General features: G+C 41.7%; 1 protein-coding gene and 1 non-coding gene across 2 annotated transcripts in view; one reads left to right on the top strand and one right to left on the bottom strand.

Moving 5' to 3' along the window:
* The window catches only part of C2cd6 (C2 calcium dependent domain containing 6), a 95,211-nt gene that overhangs the window by 55,728 nt on the left and 13,781 nt on the right, over nt 1–25,702 (bottom strand). Inside the window, exons 2-11 of the mRNA XM_032901155.1 lie at nt 24,043–24,129; nt 23,030–23,081; nt 21,155–21,300; nt 16,242–16,367; nt 15,220–15,264; nt 14,178–14,246; nt 11,561–11,640; nt 7,752–7,886; nt 2,760–2,865; nt 888–951 (exon numbers count right to left, since the gene is read on the bottom strand). Of these exons, the coding sequence (XP_032757046.1) occupies nt 888–951; nt 2,760–2,865; nt 7,752–7,886; nt 11,561–11,640; nt 14,178–14,246; nt 15,220–15,264; nt 16,242–16,367; nt 21,155–21,300; nt 23,030–23,081; nt 24,043–24,129 (910 nt within the window). The remainder of the gene's footprint in view (nt 1–887; nt 952–2,759; nt 2,866–7,751; nt 7,887–11,560; nt 11,641–14,177; nt 14,247–15,219; nt 15,265–16,241; nt 16,368–21,154; nt 21,301–23,029; nt 23,082–24,042; nt 24,130–25,702) is intronic.
* On the top strand, nt 17,474–17,610 carry LOC116899864. Its single transcript, XR_004387858.1, has one exon. It is a non-coding gene; the product is annotated as a small nucleolar RNA SNORA17 (small nucleolar RNA).

The following is a 25,702-nucleotide window of genomic DNA, read 5'->3' as shown; positions in this document are numbered from 1 at the left end:
CACGCATGTGGCTGATGTTGCTGGGGAAATAGCATGGAAAGGCAATTAAGTTACAACAAAAACCTTGCAATAATAAATTATATCACAAATAAAGCTTTAAAGATGTGAAAGCATGTGTTTAACATTCAGTAATGTGCACACTTTACCTTGCTTTCTACAGAGATTGGAGAGAGATGTGTAGGAGACTGGGTGAACACTATTTTTCATTAATTAAATCTCTTACTGATACCTTAGGGTAAGTTCTCAAATTAGACACTAATTGGATTTCCTCTGCTATAGTTTCTCTTTCTCTCTTTCTTGTTCTGTCTTTGACTCTCTCTTACACGTACACACACACACACACACACACACACACACACACACACCTCAATAGTTCTGTAATTCAAATGCTTAACAAAAATGTCTTTATAAATATCACAGCTAAGATTTAAATTTTTCTATATTTAAAGAAGCAAAGAACCATTAAATTTTTTTTTTAACTCCTGAGGTGGGAGGAATGACTAGCAGTAAGAGGGTCCATGTCCCAGCATGCACATGGTGGCTCACGACCACCTGTAACTCTCTGCCTAGAGGAAGTGATACTCTCTGATGGCCTCTGAGGATCTCAGGAATACACATGATACACAGGCACTTACACAGATAAAACATCCATACACAGAAAATAAGTAGCAATTTTAAAAGTTAAAAAAAAAAACAAAACTCTTGATAGGGACCAAGGCTTTTCTTAGAGATTATTACAGAATACAAATATAATTGGTACAATAGTAAAATGTATATATCATCTGAGATGAAAGTGAAATTAATTTAGAGTAATTAAGTAACGTTTATAATATACCACCTTGCTTTAGTTAACTTAATAATAAACATAGAAATTAACTTGATTTTACCATGTGTCGTTCTTTCAAGCTCTTCTAATACACTAGAATTTGATCCAGACGGCTCAACACTTCCCTAGACACACGAAGGAAGAAAGAAGAAAAGAAAGCATGATGGGTAGAATACTTAAAGACCTAAAATATTTTTTCTGCTTTCATATGTATTTTACAGAGGACAAGATAAGAGGAGGAGTAGCTACTCCAGAAGGCAGCAGCCTAAGCACAGGGACCAACATCACTGAGATGACAGAATGAGAACAAAGATCTTAAAGCATGATGCTAGCTGTGTAACTCAGGCAGGAGGACGGCAAGAAGCACGTTTGTGTTGGAGTACGTTATGGCCCATGTCTTTAAAATTATGCATATCTTTACAAAACTCCAAGGAAATTTGTAATGCACGATGACATTGAATCTTTTTGTATAGACACCGTTAATAATAAGAGCACAAATCCACAATCTCTCTAATGACTAGTTTCTCCTAAAATATTAACTCTATATTTGTAAATAACAGTTAATTCAACCTCTAACAGTACACTGCTGCCCAATTCTTACAGAGATATTGTAAAACATAATATCAACACAGTATGACTAGCATTTCAAGATCGTGATCTTAGTAAATCTTTTATCTGAGATAGATATCCTTTATTTCTTGATCAAAATGTATACATTACATATCTAAACTTCAAATGAAATATTACTATCAAAATGCATTTAAAGACCATTGCAGCTAAACAAGACAAAAGTACAATTTTAAAAATTGTCCAAAGGTTTGAATATTTATCCAAAGAAGATATACAAATAGAGAATGTATGAAAAAATTTTCACATCATCCATCATTAGAGAAATGAAAACAAAAATTAATGAGTCAGGACTTTGAATTCTTAGGTTTGTTGGGAACATTGGGACCTGCAATCACAATATGGAACCCAACAAGAGGTCAAGATTCAAAACCACTACATACTTTCTTATTGCAATGAAAGATGACAAGTTTGCTTGTACAAATAATTTGGCAATTCTTCAAAACTTTAACTGGGAATTACATGTAACCCTTCTGTTCCTGGGCATTCATGCAGGAAAATTAAAAACATATGTTCACACACAAAAGTATACAAGAAAGCCAAGCACGTTGGCCCACATCTGTAATCTCAGCACTGGGAAGGCTGAGGCAGGAGGATTTTGAGGTTGTCAGCAAGTTTAAGACTAGCCTACATAGTGAGACCCCCATCTCAAGAAGAACAATAGATGTCTGCTCATGAAAGCTCACTGCATCGCCCTTGACTGTAGCTCAATAGAATAAATAACCACAATGTGTGTCAGCAGATGGACACAGACAAATGTAGTGTATCCTTGCAGCGGGGACACATCTAGAGACAAATGACATGCTGCCACGTGCTACAACTGGAAAACATTAAGGCAAGAGAGCCACAGTAAGGCACAAAGGACCGTGTGTTTATATGTGGTCCCACGTTTAGGAAATGTTGGGGACAGGCAAACGTATACAGAAGAATAACACAGACTGGCTGCTGCCGAGGGCTGCAAGGCACTTAGAGAACTGAGCGAGTTCTCACTCATGCTGTCCGGCTTCTTCTGACTCCATCATGAACATTTTCTAAAATTGATTGTGCTGATGGATCCGCAACTTGGTGGACAGGCTGAATGCCCCTGAAAGGCAGGCTTTAAATTGGCCAGTTAACTGAACCTTATAAACCATGAATAAACTTATGGAATGATACACTGTTAATATAGTAAAGTTATGAAGCATGTAGCATTTTATATAATGGTATTATAAGCAATAATCTGATCAAACACTTAATTATCAATGCATAGCTCTACTAAGCATATGTATTGCATGCTACATATAAAAGAATGCATTTTGTCAATTACCTTAGAGTCTTTTTTTAACAGTTTTGGATTAATAAGATTTCTTAAATAATCGGCTTTTTCTATCCATGTATTCATACTTTTATATTCCTCTTTCATTCTTTCCAATCTAAACAAAGAAAGCAGTTAGAGATGAAACGAAGTCAGTGACAGAAGAATGTGCGATAAAAGTCACAGAAAAATGACACAGTATGATCTGTTTACATAAAGTTCCAAAAGGGACACACCAAAAACATATTATCTAAGGATACAGTTAAAATAAAGAATTACAACAAAAATAAGGGTCATGGTTATGGGATGCAATCAGGGACAGAGGTACATCTCATAAAGGCACACAAATGTATTTCTAACATTGGTGATGAGGACGTATTTCTTATTAGGTAGTAACTATTATCATTAGTTAAGCTTTATAAACACATTCAGAAATTAGTCAATTATTATTCTTTGTGCTTATTCCTTCAGTATCCGAACTGCACCCCCTTTTCCCTCCCAGATCCCTCTCCCTCTACTTCCCAAGATTATTCTCTCCCCCCTTCTGAGTAGGACTGTAGTATCCACACTTTGGTGTGATCTTTCTTCTTGGGTTTCATATGGTCTGGGAGTTGTATTGTGGGTATTCTGAGATTCTTTTTGGCTAATATCCACTTATCAGTGAGTACCTTCCATGTGTGTTCTTTTGTGACTGGGTTATCTCACTCACAATATTTTCAAGTTCCATCCATTTGGCTGTGAATTTCATGAAGTTATAGTTTTTAATAGTTGAGTAGTATTCTGTGGTGGAGCAGGGACTGAAGGAAAGGCCATCCAGAGACTGCCTCACCTAGGGATCCATCCTATCTGCAACATTAAACCCAGACACTATTGCAGATGAGAAGTGCTTGCTGTCAGGAGCCTGGTATAGCTGTCCCCTGAGAGGCTCTGACAGAACCTGACCAATACAGATGTGGATGCGTGCAGCCAACCATCAGACTGAGTGCAGGAACCCCAATGGAGAAGGTAGGACGAGGACTGAAAAAGCTGAAGGAGTTTGCAACCCCACGGGAAGAACAACAATATTAACTAACCAGAACCCCCAAAGCTCCCAGGGACTGAACCACCATCCAAAGAGTACACATGGAGGGATCCATGGCTCCAGCTGCATATGTAGCAGAGGATGGCCTTGTCGGGCATCACTGGGAGGGGAGCTCCTCGTTCCAGTGGCGGCTCAATGACCCAGGGTAGAGGAATGCTAGAGTGAGTGGTTGGGTGGAGAAGCACCCTCATAGTCAGGAGGAGGGGGGAGGGGATAGAGTACTTGTGAAGGGGAAACTGGAAAGGGGAGTAACATTTAGAGTGTAAATAAATAAAGTAACCAATAAAAAATAAAGTGCTTATTTCAATTAGTCTGGGCTGCAATAACAGAGTGCTATATATTGGGCGGATTAAACAACAGACACTTATTTCTCATAATTCTCAAGGCTGTGTTGTCTAAGGTGCCAGTCCAGTCAGATCCTGGCAAGGGTCTTCCTGGCTTCAGGTGGTCCTCATATCCTCACAGAGGAAAGATGGACACCATGTCTTCTCCTCATTTTGTAACCTTTTTAAAGTTATCAATGCATTAGCATTAGGAGGGCTTTATCCTCAAACTTGATCTACCCCAGTTATTTCCCAAAAGCTCTACCTTTAAAATATATTGTTACATCAGAGGTTAAGACATTAAGCTATTAACTGAGAAAGCTGGTGCTGTAGCTCAATGGTAGAACATTTGCCTAGCACGCTTGAGAGCCTATGTTCACCCCCCAGCAACACAAATAACAGGAAGAATAGGGGTGGGGTGAAAACATCTGGTGTAGCATTTTATATTCAAACTTTTTGTCACTGCGTGTACAGATAATATCAACAAAAGACACTTTTCTCTTTAAAAACATTTCTTGCTTCTTTACTGTCATAATATACATTATAATGACAAACTGCCATGCTTGCTTAAGCTCACTGAGAAGGTGGGAAGTCTGGGAGTGACAGTGCCTGCAGGGGCAGCAAAATTTCAAAATCTTTTCAAATCCCTACAGAAACTAATAGAATACAAGTAGCAACGAAAAGCCATGGATGGCCTTTGTAACAAACCTTATAGTAAAGTATTTAAACCATCCTTTAAAACCAAAACCAGCATTGAGGGTGCCAAATATAAGAATGGAAGGAACACTGTATTTGACTGAAAATTTTCTTAGCTAATTTTCTCCTCAAAAATCTGAGTCTAAAAGATGAGGAGAGAGCCACCTCATGGGAGGACCAGCAGTCTCAACTAACCTGGACCCCAGAGATCTCTCAGACACTGAGTCACCAACCAGGCAGCACACACCAGCTGATGTGAGGCCCCCAACACATACACAGCAGAGGACTCCTGGGTCTGGCCCCAGTGAGAGAAGACACATCTAACCCTCGAGAGACTTGGGGCCCCAGGGAGTGGGGAAGTCCGAGGGAGTGGGGACATCCTCTAGGAGATGGGGGAGGAGTTATGGGATGAGAAACAGTCAGGGGGCAGACCGGGAGGGGGATAATGACTGGACTGTAAAAGCAGATTAAAGAGTTAAATAAATTTAAAAAGCCAGATGAAATAAAAAAAAAATGAGTCTAGAATTCCTCATGTATTAATTCCCAAAGATGGCCATGAGGCTTGCCTTAGCCAATGGGACACCATTATTGTGACATTAAGGCAAGTATGAGGAGCACTGTGCACAGTGGTGTGTGCCCTCCTTCAATGCTGCCTTCAGAATGCTGCTCTGTAATGAAGCCAGGGCAGCCTACCAAAAGCCACGTGGAAACCTCAGGGCCCAGCTCACTGCTGGCAGCAAGTGACAGACGGATGAACAAAGACTTCTCATGGTTCGTCTATTCCTCCTCTCATCTGACTGTACAACCGACCCCAGCCAATAAAAGTAAAGAACTTAGCCTACAAAATATGCAATATGCCTACATTTACTGTGGTTTTAATACAGTAATAGATAACTAGTAGTATTGCATTTGAAGGATAATCAGAACCCAACCTTGAAAACCAAGTAACTGAAGGAGAGAAATGATCATCTATTCCTCTCTCCCTACAAGGAATGTAACACTGGGCAACCAAGGAGATTTACAAATTCACTCCATTTAATAAATAAAAAATGGTAGAATTCGCATAACATTTTGATATTATATTCCCAGAAATACAGTATGGATGCTAACAAAAACCAACAAATTGAAAAACTGCCCAGGCAAACATCATGTGCCCTATAATAAGAGAACCCAGTTTCAGTCTCACTGAAGAAACCATGCCTGATGGAAACAGTCTTGCACTGTGTCCAGTTTGGGTGCATGCCTATGGTAAAACATAGTCACTCTAAGAGTTTGCTCATCTATCTGCCAGTCCTTAAAGTTGGAGTCAACAAAATGCAAGGTCCTGCCCCCAGTGTCATCGTGATGTCTTCAACATAAGATGTGGATGTGGGAAGCTCACGCATCGTTATCTGCAGCCACCGTTGCTACTCAGAGTCCAGATCTGATAACTGCAAGCTGGCTCTCCTGGAAGTCTGTGTCTAGTGTATTTTTTTCACTTTTTGCTTGTGTGTGTGTGTTCTGTAATAAATGTTTCTCTGTGTGTGTGTGTGTGTGTGTGTGTGTGTGTGTGTGTGTGTTTAGTATTACATCCTCCTGTATATAGTTTTTACTTGGTGGAAGACACTATTTAAAATTTGGTAGAATTTGAGGCTCCTGTGTATATTTTCCTCTAGGAAAGGTACACATTACCTCTGGCAGCCAGCTCTTACTTCTAATGCCAGAATGAGGTCCAGTGGTAGGCAGTAGGCAGCTGGGGCATAGCATTTAAAGACAGAGTTATTCTGTCGTAACTTGTTGGTCTGGGTATTTATGAAGTACACTGAACTCTGGCTTCTGTTTCCTCAGGACTGCATATCTATCTTAGCCCTGCTCAGCTTCTTACCATCTTGGCTACCACCAAGTCCTTTGAAATTATGGCACAGAACAATGGGCTCAACAGCCCTGGGTCTCTCTTGCTCATGGAATCTAGGATCAGTAACTATCCACTGCTTTTATAACATTGCTTTCGAACAAAATTCCAAAACATACTTCCTTCAGACTTTGTTGCTGTTGTACAATGAGGTGGTCTGAAGTAACTTGGGAGGACTTATGTAGGAGAGAGTGTGTGCACACATGAGTGTGTGCATATATTGGTTTTCCACCATCCTAAGTTCATGAACATGAGCTGGATGACCAAAGAATACACCTCTGTCCTCTAATCTGACAGTCTGTCTATTTATCAAAGACTCATGAATATCTACAACATGTCAGGTGCTCTCTAAGTACCAAATACACAAAGTTTTCTCAAAGAACGCAAGAATCTAAGTTGAAGACTAAAAGGTGTAAAGAAATACATATCAAGCCATAAATCATGAAATGCCTTCAGCCAGTGTCATGATGCTGGACATCATAGCCTCCAGAATTAGAACTAAACGTCTAAGGATTAAGGCCCATTGCCTATGCTGTTTTACAGAGGTCTGGACCACGTAGCAGTAAGATTAATGTGATTAAGGTATTAAAAGCCACAACTGAGTGTTGCAGAGCAGAAGGAACTATACAAATAAATGGAAATTCCATAACCAAGAAAGAAAGTAACTAAAACTCATTGGAATTAGTTCAACAGCAGATTAAAAAGAAAGAAAGATCCAGTGAGGTGGTGTGTGAGTTGGAAGGAAATACCCAGACTGACAGAAAACATGACAGGAAAGACAGCACACAAGACCACAGAACAAACGAGGGGAGGAGCAGCTGTCTTATGAATGGGTCTTCTTCACCTCTTTGGTCGTCACCTCTCTCCTTGCCATCATAAAGTACCCAGCTGCTGAGAACACATGAAGCAGTGTCACAGTGATATTCCCAGGCCACCAGAAAGCCCATGGTTCAACAGACGGGATTTGGAATACGGCAGACCATGTGTGAGTAAATGAAATGTGTGCACTTTACCTTTCCCGGGGCTTCTCACGGAGTTTTTCAAGTTGCACCACAGTTGCCTGGTTGGTTTCAGGACCCCCAATGTTAACATTAAATTCTGGGGATAAGAATGCTGGATATTCCACTCGTTGCGGGGTAATAATATTTCTGAAAAAAGGGTAACAGAGTTAGATGCCGACACGATGTAGAAGCACATCCCTGTAATCAGTGTGGTAACAGTAGTTTGGATCCTTCTTCCTCTCACGCCAGCTCACCCGCCACCATGGGCCATCGAGAAGACTGGCTAAAGAAGCATCAGAATCCTGGCGGAAGCGCTCATCCTGTCAAAATTGTGGGCAGTAGGGACAGAAGAGGGGCGACCCAAAGCAAGGAGAAAAACGTTTGAGCCCAGGCCTTTAGTAACCATTTACAGCCAAATCGCCTTCGCAGTCCCTCATTTTCTTAACTAATCCTGTGGACTAGATCGTGTGCCATACGGTATTAATATGTCTGTCTACATAGATTGTTTTATCCCACTGTAACAGTAAACCCACAAGAGAAAAATTATGGAATCCTTTTCTGAAGGGGACAAGAGAAGGAGTAGATGAGGGACTGGGAAGGGAGGGGACAGGGAAACTATGTAAAGAAAGAATAAATCTTAAAAGAAGGAGGGGGGATTTATTGAATCCACTTGACATGCAAGAAAGCCAGTAGTAAAGAGATCCCTTACACATCTAACAGCTAGCAAGTGCCTTTCGACCAGTCTTCGCTATATACAATAATGAACACCTTAAGTTCAAAGTATTTCCAAAATAGGACACAAACTTCTCCATTCCCTGAACATGGAATATTCATATTCCCTGGCTCAGGGATTAGAAGCACCACATAGGCACCCAGTGGTCATATATGTCAGCTACCATTGTCACTTCCCTTTTCTCTGTCACTGACCATCTCTGATCTAGTGTTGAGATTCCAAAATCTCAACAGCTATGATTAAACATCCTAAATATTTCACAAATTAATGTAGTCATCTGTACTACTGAATTAGTCAGGGATGTCTAATGAAATAGATTAAAATATATATAAATAGATTGTCATATTATATAGGTTCCCATGAACTTGTAGAAGTTTGAGATCTGCAGGGTGAGTCTTTGCTGGTGACCCGGGTCTGCCAATGGTATAACTGAGGCAACAGCACAATTCCTGTTCAAAGTAGACAGGCTCAAGAACCAGGGAGCAGATTGGTATAAGCTGGTATTTCAGATTGAAGGTGCTTAGACAGGAGCGATTTCCTTACTGGGGAGAGGTTAGTCTTCCTGCTGTATTAGCAGATTAGATGAGGTTGCCCACACTAATATCTGCTTTACTTATACTTATTTAAATATGAATCTCATCAAAAACTTCTTCTTGAATGATGACCAAAATCTTGTCACTTGGTGGCCAGCCAAGTTGACACATGAATTACTATTAATGTGCTTACTGTCAACCTAGCATCTATCTCCATCCCTTCAATCATCCTGAACCTCCAAATGAGGATGATCACATGATCACAGTTCCACCTGACCTGATACAACTGTCCTTTGCCAACAGACCAGGAGAGGAAGTAAAGTTTGAGTGACGTTTTCTCCTCTTCTCAGCACCTCAGAACTTTAATATTGTGATTATGATATATGGATAAGAGGAAGGAAGCAAAGCTACTTACATCTATGTATAGATACATACAAACACACTCACAAGGCAACTTGGGCGGGAATGCGCGCAGCTAGCATACCCTTGCTTCTGTAACTCACACGTCACAGTCTATGCCTCTTATCCTTCCACTGTCTATTCTGCCCTTCCTCTGCTTTAGTAATCTCTGTAGCTGGTGCCTTACCTGGTGGTATGATCAAAACTTCCATCCTTCTGGGCCATTAATAGTCCTGTGCAGATTAAGGTGTACTTTTCTATTAAATTTTTATTCAGGACCAGTGAAGTGACTCAGCAGGTAAGGGTATTGCTGTCAAAACTGAACCCAAGTTCCATCCCAGCATCAAAGGAGGAAGGCAGGACCAGTTTCCACAAGCTGTCATCTGGCCTCCACAGGACACACTGTATGCTCCTACTCTAAGTAATTTTTTTTCTTTAAATGTTTAAAAATGTTTCGCTTGTACTTGTCTTTTGCATGCATGCGTGTCAGGCTACCATGTGCATGCAGTGCCCATGGAAGCCAGAAGAGCCTCTGGAACTGGAGTTGCAGGTGGTTGTGAACCATCATGTGGGTGCTAGGAACTGAACACTGGTCCACTTGAAGAGCAGTCAGTGCTGTTCAACACTGAGTATTTTTCTATGCCCACAAATAATTTCGTAATGCAAAAACCCCCTAAATCACAGAGTGTGGGGATATGAACAGAAGCTCTAAAGAGTCTGGTGTATTTCGGGCACACCCTTCCCTTGCCCATTGTGAGACAGGCCTTCACGCTTTCTTCTGCAGTTGGGAACCGCTGTTTACCAGTGCAGTGACTCCTCCTTTACCTGTTGATTCTGGCTCATATGGAGCCCAGAAGCTGTGCAGCAGCCTTAACTTCTAGTTCAGTGCAATCTCTCAGTGGAAGCATTTCCTTTTTTTTTTTGGAAATAGCTCGAGGCCTACAGAAGATAAGGTTACAAGACCAGGAGAGAATGCTTTGCTCATGAATTGTCAGGAGCAATGGGGACTGGCAGTTTCACTTCCACGCGTGATTCATGGACCACTTCATGTTGGCTACAGGAGACCAGGCACAGGCATTGGCGACAGATACTGGCGATTCAGAGTACAGAACGCCACCTGGAGAGCCAAGTGCCAAGCCTGCAGGTGTTGATGGTGAGTGACTGACGTATGGGAAAGGCCATAGAACAGTTTCGTTGAGCCAGTTGTTTCAGGATAGCAGGGAACATAGAATACTATATTTTAAACTACAGTTCATTTGTTAATAACTTAAAATATTTTTGTGTTGGGAGATATGGAGTGTACGGGGATGTGTGTACATAAATGAACAGTGAATGTACCAGGTACATGCATGAGGAAATCAAAAGACTGAAGGCATCTTATTCTGTAATTCTCTGCTTTAGTCCCTTGGAACACAGTCTTGCACAAACTTCTGGGATATGCCAATCTCTGTCCCTCAAAACTGGGGATATAGACACCTGCAGCCATGAATGGCTTTGTGTATGGATGCGGAGATCTGAATGCAACTTGCAGAGCATCTCCCCAGCCCCACTAGTAGCATTTATAAGCAGAGTTTTGCTCTGTTTTTACAGTCAATTTGGAGCTAGGAGTTGGAGTGAGTGGTGTTAGGTAGGCTAATGCGGATGTCCTACAGAGCAGAAACTGGCAACCACTACACATGTGGATCTTAGAGACCCTCCTTTTTATCCAATAAGAAGGATCCTGCTGGCCAGTTTCCTCATTAAGTCACCTCTCACTCGCCAAGAAGGTTCCCCTCTCCTCAGTATCTCTCCCATCTTTTTTTTTTTTTTTTTCGGAGCTGGGGACCGAACCCAGGGCCTTGGGCTTCCTAGGCAAGCGCTCTACCACTGAGCTAAATCCCCAACCCCCTCTCCCATCTTTTTGTTTGTTTGTTTTTCACAGGATTTCATATAACCATGCCCCCTAAACTCCCCATCTAGCTGTCTCTATCTCCCAAGTGCTGGGGTTACAGACACTGGGCTCTTTCTCAATTATTAAGCAAAGGAATTCAGTGCTCCCTTTAGCTTAGGGGCTGGCCCATCTCAGCCATGTTCTCAGGGTCTGTCTCTTAAATAACTAATATGCTCCATCCTACCTTTAAAATGCTACGTGATCTTGATACGGTCATGAAACTTACGTGACAGGGTCTGTTCTCTCTGGAGGAGGTGTAATTTTCATAAACATAGATGGTTCAATGACTTTCTGAAGAGGTTTTAACTGAATTTAAAAAAATGTAAGTTCAGTTAGTTATAATTCACTGTAATAGAACTAACAACAACACCTGCTCCCGAAGGCCTGTACAGTTCTTAGGTGACAAACACAAGGAGAGGAGTGAAGACAGAGACTTAGATTTTTGGGTACTAAATATCTGCCAGGCATCATATACCTTTAACTTTCTCAAGTGCTTTTGATCAAACTATGAACTAAGTGTGCACATTTTACAGATTACACTGAAGATCCGTGATTCACTCAGAGTTCCACAGGGGTGTGCCTGGCTGACGCCGTGGAGCGTCTTGAGTGCCGCTTTTCTGGCTCCTGGATGGCCGTCTTCTCACGCCATCACAGTGCAGGGAGGAGGCCTATCACTGCGGGGCTGCGCTGCCCTTTCATTGCACAGCCAGTTCTTTCCACACAGTCCCTTTGCTCTGTGCTTACAGGAAGGTCCACCTACATAAAACATCACTTGCCCCATTTTATCAGAAAATAAGCTGTCACATTCTCCATGTGTGCACATGAATGTGTTCATTTGTATCCGAAGATATATGTGCATGTGTGTTCACATGTTATTGCTGCATGTGTAGTCCAGAGGACAAGTTCAGATTTCATTACTCAAGCTTTCTCACTGGCCTGGAACTCATCCAGTAGGCTAGACTGGCTGGCCAGCAAGCCCCAGGGAGCTTCCTGTTTCTACTTCCCCGGTGCTGGGATTGAAACTCTGAAAATAACCTCTCCCATTAAGAATAGTTGCTCTGGGGCTGGAGAGATGGCTCAGCAGTTTGGAGCACTGACTGCTCTTCCACAGGTCCTGAGTTCAAATCCCAGCACCCACATGGTGGCTCACAACCATCTGTAATGGGATCTGATGCCCTCTTCTGGTGTGTCTGAAGACAGCTACAGTGTGCTTATATATAATAAATAAATCTTTTTAAAAAAGAATAGTTACTCTGATATGTTATGCTTATATTTGAACACAGACCTAGCTCTAAAGTTGATGCTCATGAGCTATGACTGCTAAATGTAACTTGCAGAAATAATGACAGTGGGAACTCTAATAATTCATCACAAGAAGAGAATAAAAGGGTTAGATAGTAGCTCAGTCAGCAAAGTGCTTCCCATGAGTTCAATACCAAGCAGCCACATGAAAAAGCCAGGCACCGGGGTTGGGGATTTAGCTCAGTGGTAGAAGGCCCTGGGTTCACCTTCTAAAAAAAAAAAAGCCAGGCACGGTGGCATTCACTTTTAATCCCAGTGCTGGGGAGAAAGAGACAGGACAGTCTCTGGATTATTCTAATTGGTGAGCCCAGGTCCCTGTGAGAGACCCTGTTTCAAGAATCAGTGTGAATGGGTCCTGAGGAACGGCACTCAAAGTTGGCCTCCCAGCCTCCACACACACGTGCTAATGTATACACATGTGCACTCTAACGTCTATACATATACACACAGAGAGAATAAAACAACTAGGCACACAGTAGCCTCAGCACTCACTAGGCTAAGGCAGGGGATCATGAGTTTAACTCATGGACCACAGATAGCTCAGGAGCAGCCTGAGCTATAGAAAGTCTCTATGTCTAAAAGCCATGTACTGGGCATGAGTAGAGCATCAGCCCACTGTGCTCAAGATTCTGTGTCAGCATCCCCAGCATTACAATAAATAAATTAGTGAAAACAGGCAAGGAAGAAAGGCTTGCTCTTTGAGGCTGTACATTTCCATTTCAAAATGTATTAACAATTATGATATGCTTCAGAAAATGTAAATATATTATAGGGATTTTAATTAACATAGGAGTAGACTTACTTAGTAAGATTGATCTTATTCTCAATAACTAATCAGAACTCACCCAAAGACTACTAAGGGAAAGTCTGAACTGGAAGGTTCTTCCCCATGCAGCAGCAGCATTAATGGAGTCAGGGTTCTGACAACAGTGTTTATAGTGGTGTGATTTTTCTAGGCTAGTTCTTTCTTCAGTCTGAATGCTAAAATCACAGGCACATGTCTGTGATCAATGACTCCATTTTATGAATATTTCTAGATTTAAAATTCCATACTCAGTGAAACACCTAAGATAACATTGCTTTAATAACACAAACATATAGAAACAATTAAGAAGGAAGTCTTAAAATAAAGGCATTTTAAATAAAATACAATCATTTAAAATATATAAGCAAGAGATGATAAAGTAATATTTTTTTCTGAAGAAAAGCCCTTATATCTCAAGATCAGAATACAAAGCATCACTTGTTTTTAAGTGGTCCTTTTTTAAACACTTATGTATTTTTTGGGGGGGGGGTTGCATGAGCCCTGGCAAACAGGCAGAGCTCAGCAGGCAACTTTTGGAAGATCCTTCCACTACACGGACTCCTGGAAATGAACCAGGTCATCAGGTTCAGTAGAAAGAGCCTTTACCCACAGGGCCATATGCCAGTCCTAGAAGTTTTTACTTTTAAATGTTGCCCAACTGGAAAAAAGTTAGAAGCTCAAATGATTTGATTGAGGAGCTAAAACAGAATACCGTTATTTAAAGGAGTGAACTAACCTGATGTGAAAATCCATAACCGAAGTTTCCATAGGAGAACATAAATTCCACTTCCACCCTGCAGATAGGCTAGACACAGGGAAATAATTTCATTGTTTGATTAGCATGATGTTCTTAGAGAAGTGACAGAAACCAATAATGTCATAAATCCGTATTTTTAGAAAAGCCCAGAATTAATCTTCTAGTTAAAAAAAACTAAAAGAATAAACCAAAGCTTTGTTTACACAAAGAACCCCAAAAGAAGATTCTGTTCAGTTCTCAGAAGGTTAAAGCCTCCCCCATTAAAATTAAACAATGCTAATGGTCAGATGTACAGATTTTAACTTAGAATCATTAGTAGGATTATATAGAACGTATTTTATATATGCAAATGTTTCAAGTTATTCACTCACATGTCTTTCATCTCCACCCCAGATCAAATTTTTGAGACAAGCAATGTCACCTCTCAACCCCAGGCTGACCATACGCGAAGGGAAAGTCCCCATACTCAGGGACTTATCTGTTCCTCAATCCCGTCTGGCCAGGAGACAGTAGGAGTGTCTTTGATTGCTCAATTAATCAAATTGCTAATTTTAGGCACATTCAGAATTCAGAGACTTTCCAGTAAGGCTGGAGAAAGCACTGAAAGCAGTGGAAATGTTACACTGTCTCATCCAGTGATGTCTAATCCTGTCACAATTTACTAAGAAGGTCAAAGTGTTACAAACATGTATATATGTATATACATAACAGTAAGAAAAGGAGGCCATGCATTTGAGAGAGAACAAGGGGGAACATAGAAGGAGGGGATAATATTATAATTAATTTAAAAATATTATAAAGAACAAATACATAGAAAGTTAAATAGAGTCTGGAAAATTATACCAAATTTTACATAAAATAAAGAATTTATGAGCAAACAAATACTTTTACTAATTCAGACAGCTAAGGTTAGGGTAATGAAAAATTTAAAAGTTTAGGCTATGAACTATGAGAGTAAGTTCTATACGGTGTTAAAACATCACACATGCATAAATCTTAGGGAGGTTTGTAAAGCTCTTACGGTGTTTCTACGCATCATCTGCATTACTTCAGTAAAACAGCCTTTCTAGAAAAAAAAATCTTAAATGTAGAATTATTCATGTATGTATCTGTAATTCATCTAAAGCATGCTGTAACTCAAAATCGGGCAGTAATTTTCAAAATATACATCAATTCAATAGCTAAAATACAAGTACAATATAATTTTAAGTAAATTAAAATCAATGTTCAGTAGAAGAAAAATTCCATTGCAAATGACAGAAATGAATATAGATGCTAGCATTTACAGAGGCAGAAATGTCTCTGCTGGATTGACTTCCCTTCCTGGAAATCGACCTCCATTCTGGGTCTGAGGGTTCTATATGAATCTCCATGTCAAGCTCCTGGGTAGGTGGAAGACTTCTCACATCTCGAGGGCATGGACAGGCTCTGAAACCTTCCATCTTTGGTCTGCATCTGTGGTCATTTCTGCTGTCCTATGAGTTATCTCACCCAGTCCAACATCCGCGGTTGGTTCTTTTCCCTGAGCATTTATCCTACTCCCAACGTCACAGTTAGGAACCTTAACACTGCATGCTGAGTGCTTCACTGAGCTTTCTTTTCAGTTCGCACCACCACCAAGCAGTGTGTCTCTTGTGGAACCCAGAGGCAAAGGGGCTTCTCCAGGGCCCACACACCAGTCTTGTTCAGAAAGCAGTGCACACTCTGCCACACTGCCCTTGACTGCTCCAAATTACATGATCTTGAATGGAAGCCTCAAGCCATCTGATAATTCTAATATTTTTCATGTTTAGAATAAACTTTGTTTCCTATGCATGTGATAAACCCATCAGATATTAGGAGCCATGATGACAAACAGCGATTAGACACTGTGGTACCAAGAAAAAATGGTTTCTGTTTAACTTTTTGTCTTTTTGAGACTGTCTCATGGAACCAGGAAAGAACTATCTAGCCAAGGGTGAGCTTGAACCCTGTCTTGTCTGTACCCCCAAGTACTGGGATAAAAGACATGGGTCCCTATGTAGCTGACATTTTTATATATACCTGTATTACTTCATAAAGATGTGATTCCGCATTGCCTAATGGATAAGGAAGCTTTTCTGAATCTCCTCCATCTTGCATTAGTTCCAAGTAAATATAATTCCGCTCATCATCTTGACGTCTGGGAACCTCAATAGCAAAATATATGCGAAGTATTAAATTTTAAGTCTGAATTTCGGACATAATGTCCAAATAAATACATCCATAAGTTATAATACATCATGGGCATCTCAATTATTAGTTTTCATGTTATCTTTGTGATGTTTCAAGTTCATCATTCCACATACTCTCATATCAACAAAATGAGGACCTGCTTCTGTCTCATGCTAATTATGATCTTTTGAATCATCTATCATATTACATACACTGTCTTTTTAACTATTCATAAAGAGTTGCCCTTAACACACTACTGAAATTACATGCCAAGACGAAGTGATTCAGGAATCCTAAGAAGAAAGAACAATTCTGGAGGTATTATAATATTGATTTCAAATTATCCTAACAGAGCCATAGTAACTAAACCAGCATGGCACTGGAACAAAGCAGGCACAGATCAATGGAACCAAATACAGGGTCAGACATAAGCCCACATAAGTACACCCACTTGATTTTCTACAGGCCCCAAAAATGTACATTGGAGAAAAGACAGTTCACCAAGCAGGGCTAGAAAAACCCCAATACCCATATGTAGAAGAATGATCAAGATTCCTAATGCTCACTTTGTATAAATACAAATCCAGATTGAATGGAAGAGGTCAGCGTAAGAACTGAATCTTTAAAAGGGAGAGAGAAAACACTCTGGACATGTTCATGGGCAATGACCTTCTGAACAGAGCTCTTAACAACTCAGGGAACAGCAACAAGCAGGAATGATTCGATTCAAAAAGCTTCTGCATGGCAAGGGGGGGAAAGTTTCTTCTCCAGCTGTCAGGATATTAATATTCAGAGTATGTAAACGCCTCAGAAGACTAAACACTGAACAAGTCAATAAACCAATCAATAGGTGTCAGATGAGCTGAATAGGTCCATTTCAAATGAGTAAGTACAAATGGCCAATAAGTGCATGAAGAAATGCTCAACCGTTTTCGGCATGGGAGAACTACAAATCAAGACGACATAGATTCAGCCTGGCCCTGATCAGGCGGAATATCCAGAAAACAGAGGCAGAGGCTCCAGAGGATGCAGGGCAAGGCTTTACACTGCTGGTAGGAATAGGGAACCAGGAGAAAGTTCCTTAAGACCCTAGAGGAGGCCTTGCAGATGTGACTGCTGTGTCACATGTGTGTCAGTAAGTGGCAGAGGGGAAAGAGGCTATTTCTACACCCAGTGTTCTGATGCCTATGGGCATCTGAATGATTAGTAGACTAACACTCCCTGAAAAAAGCAAGCCAGAGATGGCCACCGCTCTGGTGCCAGGCAGGCCTGGACAGCCTCCCAGGACAGGAAACAAACTGAAGACTAGAATTCTACCTGGGACTACAGACCCCAATCAGGGGTGAGCCCAAGATAGACAGCCATTTGGGTAGGCAGGCAGAAGAGATCCTGAAATGACCCCCAGACTCCTGGGTAGGGAGCTCGCCTGTCTGGCACTTCCCACACCTGAGAGGTGAGAGCAGACCATGCTTGAGGTGACTCCTGCCTGCTCCATAATGCAGGAGCCAGGCACAACACTCCCAAGAGCACTCCTGAGATAACCCAGGCCCTCAGACCCCGGGCACCACTGAAAGGAGCAGAGAAGTAAGTGGTGGAGAAGTGGAAGAGATGGAAGAGAAACAGAGGATGTGGCCCAACAGAGAGAGGCAGGACTGGAGACTCGAGGGTAGTGAGGAACAGCCTGACGGGAGTAGCTGGGGACGCCACCTGGGAACATGGTGGGTCCTGGCCTGTGCTATGACTGTGTCTGGCTAGGGCCTGAGAGCAGGAGAGCTGACCCCACACAATCCGGGAATTGCAGGTTAGCCAGCCACAAGGATGCAAGCAGGCATGGGAGAGCCGGCCCTACCATTCGTCTCCCTGTGGTGTGGACAAGAAAGAGAGAGCCTCCTCCCCTCTTGTCCCTCACCACCTTTGGCAGGCAGCAGACCTGGCCAGAGGGTCATGAAAGAAGAGCCCTGTCCCTCGCCAGCTGCAACTCTTAGAAGCCAAGGTCCTGCGCCTCACCTGGGCAGTAAAATAGAGCTAGCCGTGATGGTTGTGAGTGAGCTAGTCCAGAGGGCATGAGTGTGAGAGAGCCAGCCTGTGTCTCCTGTGTGGTGGCACCAGCAAAGGAGAAATCCCCTCCCTATCCTTTTGCCCTTGCTACAACTATCAGAGGCTGAGAGAAGAGTTGGCCCAGATGGGGTCATGAGAGCAGGCGAGCTGGCCCTGCCCCCACGTGCTGCAGCACTCAGGGAGGGTAGGTCCTGCACCTCACCTGGGCAGCACAATAGAAATGACTCTGATAGTGGTGGTACAGGTGAGCCAGTCAGGACGGTGTGAGCACGGGAAGATATGAGACATCTATTCCTACCAGAGGGTGATATAGACCCTGAAATGGCTACCTCCTGTAGCCAGACCGAACTTCCTGAGGAGGGAGGGGGACATCAATCCACCCACAAAACCTTCAACCCAAAATTTGTCTTGTCTACAAGATGTGAAAGGATAAAGATGGAGAGGTGATTGAGGGAACAGCCAACCAATGACTGCCCCAACTTGAGACCCAACCCATGTGAGAGAACCAACCTTTGATGCTGTTACTGGCACTCTGCTATGACTGTATACAAGAACCTAGCATGACTGTCTCCTGAGAGGCTTCATCTAGCAGCAGATGAAGGCAGATAGAGAGACTCACGGCCAGACATTAGGTGGAGCTTGGAGTCTTGTGAAGAATTGGAGGAAGAAGGGAACAAGGTAGAGGGGTCAAGGACACAACAAGAAAACCTACAGAGTCAACTAACCTGGGGCTATGGGGGCTCACAGAGCCACCAATCAGAGAGCCTGCAGGCGCTGGACCTAGCTCCCTCCACATTTGTAGCAAAGATGCTGCTTGATCTCCATGTAGGTCCCGTAAGTGAAGCAGGGGCTGCCTCTGGGTCGGGTCCCTGCCATTGGCTCCCCTCCCCTACCTGGACTGTCTGGTTGGAGCTCAGTGGGAGAAGATGGTCCTGTGGGACCAGATGACCCAGGATGGATGGTACCTAAGGGGTGCTCCCCTTCTCAGAGGAGCAATGGGGGAGGTGAATTTGTAAGGATGGGACTGACAAGAGAGGAGGGGGGCTGTGATTGGGCTGTAAAGTAAATAAAATATGAATTATTGGAGAAGAAAGTTCTTTAAAAAAGAACCTGAAAATAGAGTTGCCGCCTGATCTAGTTCCATCGCTTCCAATACGGAAGAATTCAGTCAGCACACACTAGAATCAGCTTCCTCATACTCATGGAGACTGCAGCACACAGCATAGACACCCAGGATGGGCGGAATGGGCATCCAAAGTGTAGCATATGCACACAGTGAAGTTTTATCCAGTCACAGAAGAATAAAACTATACCATTTCCAGGAAAAATATGGGGCTGGAGATCATTGTGTTAGACACAATAAGCCAGATTTACAAAGACCAATGCTCTCTTGTAACTGGAATTTAGAAAAAAGGGATTATAAAAGTAAAGGGGAAGCTATTAGTGATTTAGAAGAAGGAAAAGTGGAGGAGATGCCTTGCTTGTTGTTATTTTGTATTCATTCATTCATTCATTCATTCATTCATTCATATCTCATAAGGAGAGCACATGTGCCACAGTGCACATGTAGAGGGCAGAGGACAGAGGAGTCAAGTTCTTTCCTGTCCTGGGAGATCCAGAAATCAAATTCAAATCATTAGACTTGGTGCAAGTGCCTTTATTCACTCAGCCATCTTCCCTAGATTCAAGACTAAAAATTATCTTTCCTACTCAACACTTAATTAAAATAAACTTCACAAAGACATATAGAGCACAGATGAAATGCTCTAGAATTTCAATAAAACTCAATATAATAAAGCTTTTAAGAAATAACTGAATCATTTTAACTACTAATGAATCTTGTAACTCAACAGATTAATACTAATTTATAAAGAATGTGTTCATTTATTTTGTGTGTAAATGTGTGTGTGCTTGAGTATATGTATGCACACTGCATGTATACATGCAGATACTCATGGAGGCCAGAAGGGGGACGACGTCAGATCCCCGAAAACTGGAGTGACATCCTGACGTGGGTTTTGGGAGCCAAACACAAGCTATTTTCAAGGACAGCAAGTAGTCTTGACCACTGGACTATCAGTCACTATTTTAAAGAAAGCTTTGAAATATACTTAAGCTTTTAAGAAGCTTAACTGTAAGCAGAAGCAATTTAATGGAGTATGGCTTCAGGCCAGAGTGCATACACCCCCAGCTCACTCACATCCCAGCACTATGACCCCGACAAAGTCCCATGGTACCTCAGTTTCTTCACTGTAAAGATAAAATTTTTAAAAGTGTGTGTCTGTGTGTCTGTCTGTGGGACAGAGGTGGGGGAAGAAGAGAGAGATTTGGGGTTGTTGAAAACAATTAGAGGTGCGTATATGAGAGGAACATATAAGCGGAGAGAAAATAATGGGAGAGTGGATGAAGAAAGGGTAGAGAGGTGTCGGGGAAACAGGAAGAGCAAGGGGAGTGAACCTTATTTATGACACACGATTGGAGCCTCCCTCACACAGCCTCATGGCAGGGAGGAGTGTGCTGAGGACGGCCCTGCACAGCACTTCACACACAGCACAGGCCTCGCCAGAGCAGCAAAGCGCTGGGAACCCCAAAGGAGAAAGCACTGCTCTGCCTCCTGTCTGAATTTCCCCCGAAGATATAAGCAGCTGGAATATTTGAAACTGTAAAGACACACCGCCATATTGAGAAGAGAGTTTTCACATTACCTGTACAGAAAAATACTTCACCTCATCGAACTTAAGTACAAGGTTCTTCTCGTTATTAACAGCTTTCAAGTGACGAATTTTTGTACATTTCACAATGTGGTTTACGGAGATACGCATGAACAGATTAAAATGCTGTTGGGCGATGACTACACATAGAATATTTAGGAAACAAGTCGTATTGTGATTGATCAAATAACACACTAAAAATTTATTAAACAATCAAGGCCAAAATATAAAAATCAACCAAGTAGATAGAGAAAGTAATATCAGAGTAAGTTAAGCAACAGAAAAAAATTCAGAACGGTATTTTTTGCCTCTCATTGCTCGGTACCATGTCAGCAGTGACGTTTGCTCTTCTCTCCAGACCTACTACATCTGTCTTCTCACCTCGTCACCATAATCCCTCTGTAAACTTTCTATATATTAATTTTAAGGTGACTAAGTATCTATGATACATAGCTGACGTCGTTTTCCAGATATAATTATGTATAAAGGTTTTTAAATAAGCATGTAATTGAGAACAATTGATTCTTAGGATAGAATTTACAGCAAAGTGTTCTACTCTAATTCATTATAGGCTTCATTTTCAATGTACTGTATTGCTTTAAGTACTGCATGAATTTAAAAACTGTTTTCAAAATTTAAGTATCTTAAAACATCTTTATAGAAAAATTTTTTAAAAACTCATATTATACAAAAAAAGGAAGGAAGACAGACAAACCATCAGACCATCATGAGAGTAGTTTAAAAATAAGAATGAGGGGGTTGGGGCTTTAGCTCAGTGGTAGAGCGCTTGCCTAGCAAGCGCAAGGCCCTGGGTTCGGTCCTCAGCTCAAAAAACAAAAAAAAAAGAATGGAGGAATCTGGTAGTTCAAACTCTAATCCCAACACTTGGGAGGCTGGGACAAGAGGACGGAAAGGCCAGCCTGGACTATATAGCAAGACTTAGTCTCAGAGAATCAAAAGACAATGCACTAATTTAAAGTAAATTCTTTTTTAAATATTTAAGAGAAGTAGACTTGTTGCTTATAAAAAAAATCAGCATTATATCTAAGGATAAAACATATTTTTACTTTACATGGAGATCAAGGTAAATCACAGCTGGCCAATTTTTTCTTCTCTTTTACTTCGACACTAAAGAGTGGGATTTACTTACTTTTGCTGTCCTTGAACCTGAGAAGGAATTTGTGATCAGCATTTATGAACACTTTAACATAAATTCAATGAATAAAAATGGAGTTAGGATGGATGAGGCAAACATCGCTCATCAAAGTGTAGCATTTAAGAGAACATGAAAAACTATGGTGATCAAGATTTTTTTTTTTTTTTTTTTTTTGGTTCTTTTTTCGGAGCTGGGGACCGAACCCAGGGCCTTGCGCTTCCCTAGGCAAGCGCTCTACCACTGAGCTAAATCCCAACCCCAAGATCTTTTTAATGTGTATAATGTTTTTAAACTGACTTGAGTGCTGCATATAAGAGGTCAGGTGATAGGACAAGCATTCTTGCCACCCGGCCCCAGCCCCGCCCACCCTGCCCCAGCCCCGCCCCGCCCGCCCTGGTTGCCCCCCTCCCAGTCCCTCCCACCCTGGCTGGCTCCCCCAACCCCGCCCACCTTGGCTCCCCCCCCCCCAAGTCCCACCCACCCTGGCTGGCTCCACTCTGAAACACCAGACCTGCTAGTCCCCTTCAAAGGCCAAACTGCAACCAAAGCTAAGAGGCTCTGAAGCACAAGGACCATTTAGTAGGCAAGCAGAGGATTAGATGATAAGAATGCATAGTGTTTCGAGCTGCTGTGTTTTCAAGTGGTAAGTCAGCAATGAGTAACCCAAAACCAAAAGATGGGGTGATACTGGCATCTACAGACCAAAAGGATACACCGCTGAGTAAACTGTCTACAGCTCTTTATATGAATCGCCAGACAGCCCACCTATAACAACCAAAGCAAAAACATAAAAGTCAGGCACAGGAGTAAGCTATTAACTTTCTTACACTTTACAGTGAACTGTATTTAGTTCTTTTCATTATTTATTTACTCATTTACATGAGCAAAGTCCCCCTTCTCTCTCCCCAGTCCAGTCCTTACATCCCTCCCCCATTCAAACCTGTGTCCATGGGGCTCACAGAGACTGTATTTAAAATTTAAAAACATAGTTGTGTTGGTTTTTTTTCCCCACTGCAAACACTTTGTTATTTGTTCTCATTAGAAGTATGATTTCTAGGGGATGGAAAGATGACTCAGTGATTAACTGCGCGTGCGCGCACGCGTGCGTGCATGCGTGTAATAGCATATGTGTGGTGGTCAGAGGACAGCTTGCAGAAGTTAGTTCCTTCCTTCTACCATGCAGGTCCTGGGGTGGGACAGGTCCTCAGGCTTGGAAGAGACAAGTGTTTATCCACTGGATCATCTCACCAGCCCAAGCAATGTATCTTCTAAGCATGCAGAAAAAGTCACACGGAAATCTATTACTTCTGAGGTTTGGTAGGGGGTGGAGGATGGAGGAATGATGAAGGGTCAATTTTCAAACCGTAGGTCAATCTGGAAATAAGTGTAATCACTTAATGAGCTCAACAAGAATATTGGTTCACAGGATGTTAGCAGTTCTTAGGTGGGGCTCCAAATTGGTGCCTTACAGGACATTAGCATATCTTGTTATGTGGGACAACTGGGAATCTTCATTATAGAAAACATTATTTCTGTGAAAAAGAATGTTTATTACAATTTTGGCGAATATTTAATGGTTTATGACTCAAAACATTCTTGGTCATGTTTATCATAGAGGACTATTTTTTCACATACGCTTTAATTATCAGATAATGAATATCAATTGTGTTTCATGTCACATTAGAAATAATTTGTTCAGGCTTATTTAAGCTCAACTCATACATACCACATCTCCAAATGGTATCAAATTCTGTGTTTGATTTGCTACAACCATTTCGTCACTCTGAGACCCTTGAAGAGTTTTCCTTAGCATCTATAATGAAAATAAACAAATTTAACAATTTAGAAGAGAGCATAGACCATAAATGGATAAAATATTACTGCAATTTAGTATTTCCAGGATCTATTAATTATCTGAGCTCTAGGCAGTGGATGTGACTATGAATGGATGCAACAGATGGAGACTTGTTTCTATCTTCAGTAAGTTTAAAAGTAGGTGAGCAAAGAAAATATACATAACTAAATATGGAATTATCAAGGAAATCAGAAAATGGCATATGTGCATGAACAATGGGCATTGGGCTTGTTAACGAGGTGCACACAGATCAAGGAATGTTGAAACATTTGTAAGATCACGTCATCCAGTTGCTACCAGTATGGCGATCCCCTGAACCAGGACCTCTATTATTCAAATGTAATTATGCCAAAAAGAGAAACACAAATGAAACACAGGGCACGTTAGAAAGGGCATCACAACCTCCAGATTTTCTATAAGGAGAGACTTAAGATAAAAATTCCAGTACAAACCTGTGAGGGCAGAGATCAAGGCAAGAAAATCCATAAGCAAATGTGGCAGCTAGAGAGGAGGAGCGGCAAAAGAATAGAGAAAATCAAAGAGAAAGTCCAACTGCAAAAATTCTGACTCCAGGTGGTGCCACACTGGCCAAGCCAAGAGCCCTAAAGGAAAGGAGCAGATCCAGCTGCGGCCTCCTTAGAAGAGTAATGTTCTCTGGGAAGAAGAGGAAAAAGTGGGTTCCCTGAACACATGACTGTAAAGAGAAAGAAAGGTGTTGTGGGAAAATTAAGGCTAAATAACAAATAAGAACCACTGATCACATTAATGTCACCCTTTCACCTGTCACCTAGCTCATTCCTATAAAATGCACTTTCACAAACTTTTTTAAAGCATGGTGCACTTGATCATGCACAAAAAGTGACTAGGAGTAAGAAAAAAACAAATCAACTGCATTAAAACTTATTATAGGAAGAGAACTGGGAGGTATTTTTATTGACGGCTATTCTCCTCCTATTGGAAGCCTCCTCCCTGAGACCTGGCTCTCATAATATGTGCAGGTGTTATGCAAGCTACCAAGGAAGAAAAGCAATCCTGAGTCCTACCTAGCTGTGAACCACAACAGTCACTAGCCCAGCCAGCCAGCTCCAATGGAACAACAGTGACACCTTTATCTTGCAGGTAAACAACTGTCTAGATGAACCCAATACTAGCTTATGGGAGGGAATTCAAGGCCAGCACTGTAAATCTGGCCAACTACCTGTGACCTGAGAAGTCACAGACACTAAAGGAGAACCTACAATTAACATTTTCCTAAACTAATATCATTTCTAACTATATTCTAATTACTTGTCCTTACACTCATGGATAAATGTACCTCTCACTCCATCAAAGAAATTTCTTTTTGCAATAGAGACTATTGTAGAGATTCGCAACTGGTCAAAATAGGGTTCCCAAACCCAACTGATACATCTGCGATGCCACCCAGACACCCGAGGGAAAATCACACAAGGGGCAGAGACCAGGGAGGAGGCAGAGGAGCAGACACCTCACGACTTGCCGAGGAAGCCTTGAGTGAATAAAGAACAGATGG

This window comes from Rattus rattus, chromosome 4 (assembly GCF_011064425.1).
Source record: "Rattus rattus isolate New Zealand chromosome 4, Rrattus_CSIRO_v1, whole genome shotgun sequence".
Taxonomy (NCBI): domain Eukaryota; kingdom Metazoa; phylum Chordata; class Mammalia; order Rodentia; family Muridae; genus Rattus; species Rattus rattus.
The sequence above is the reverse complement of the archived record's forward strand: the minus strand, read 5'-3'. Positions and strand labels throughout refer to the sequence as shown.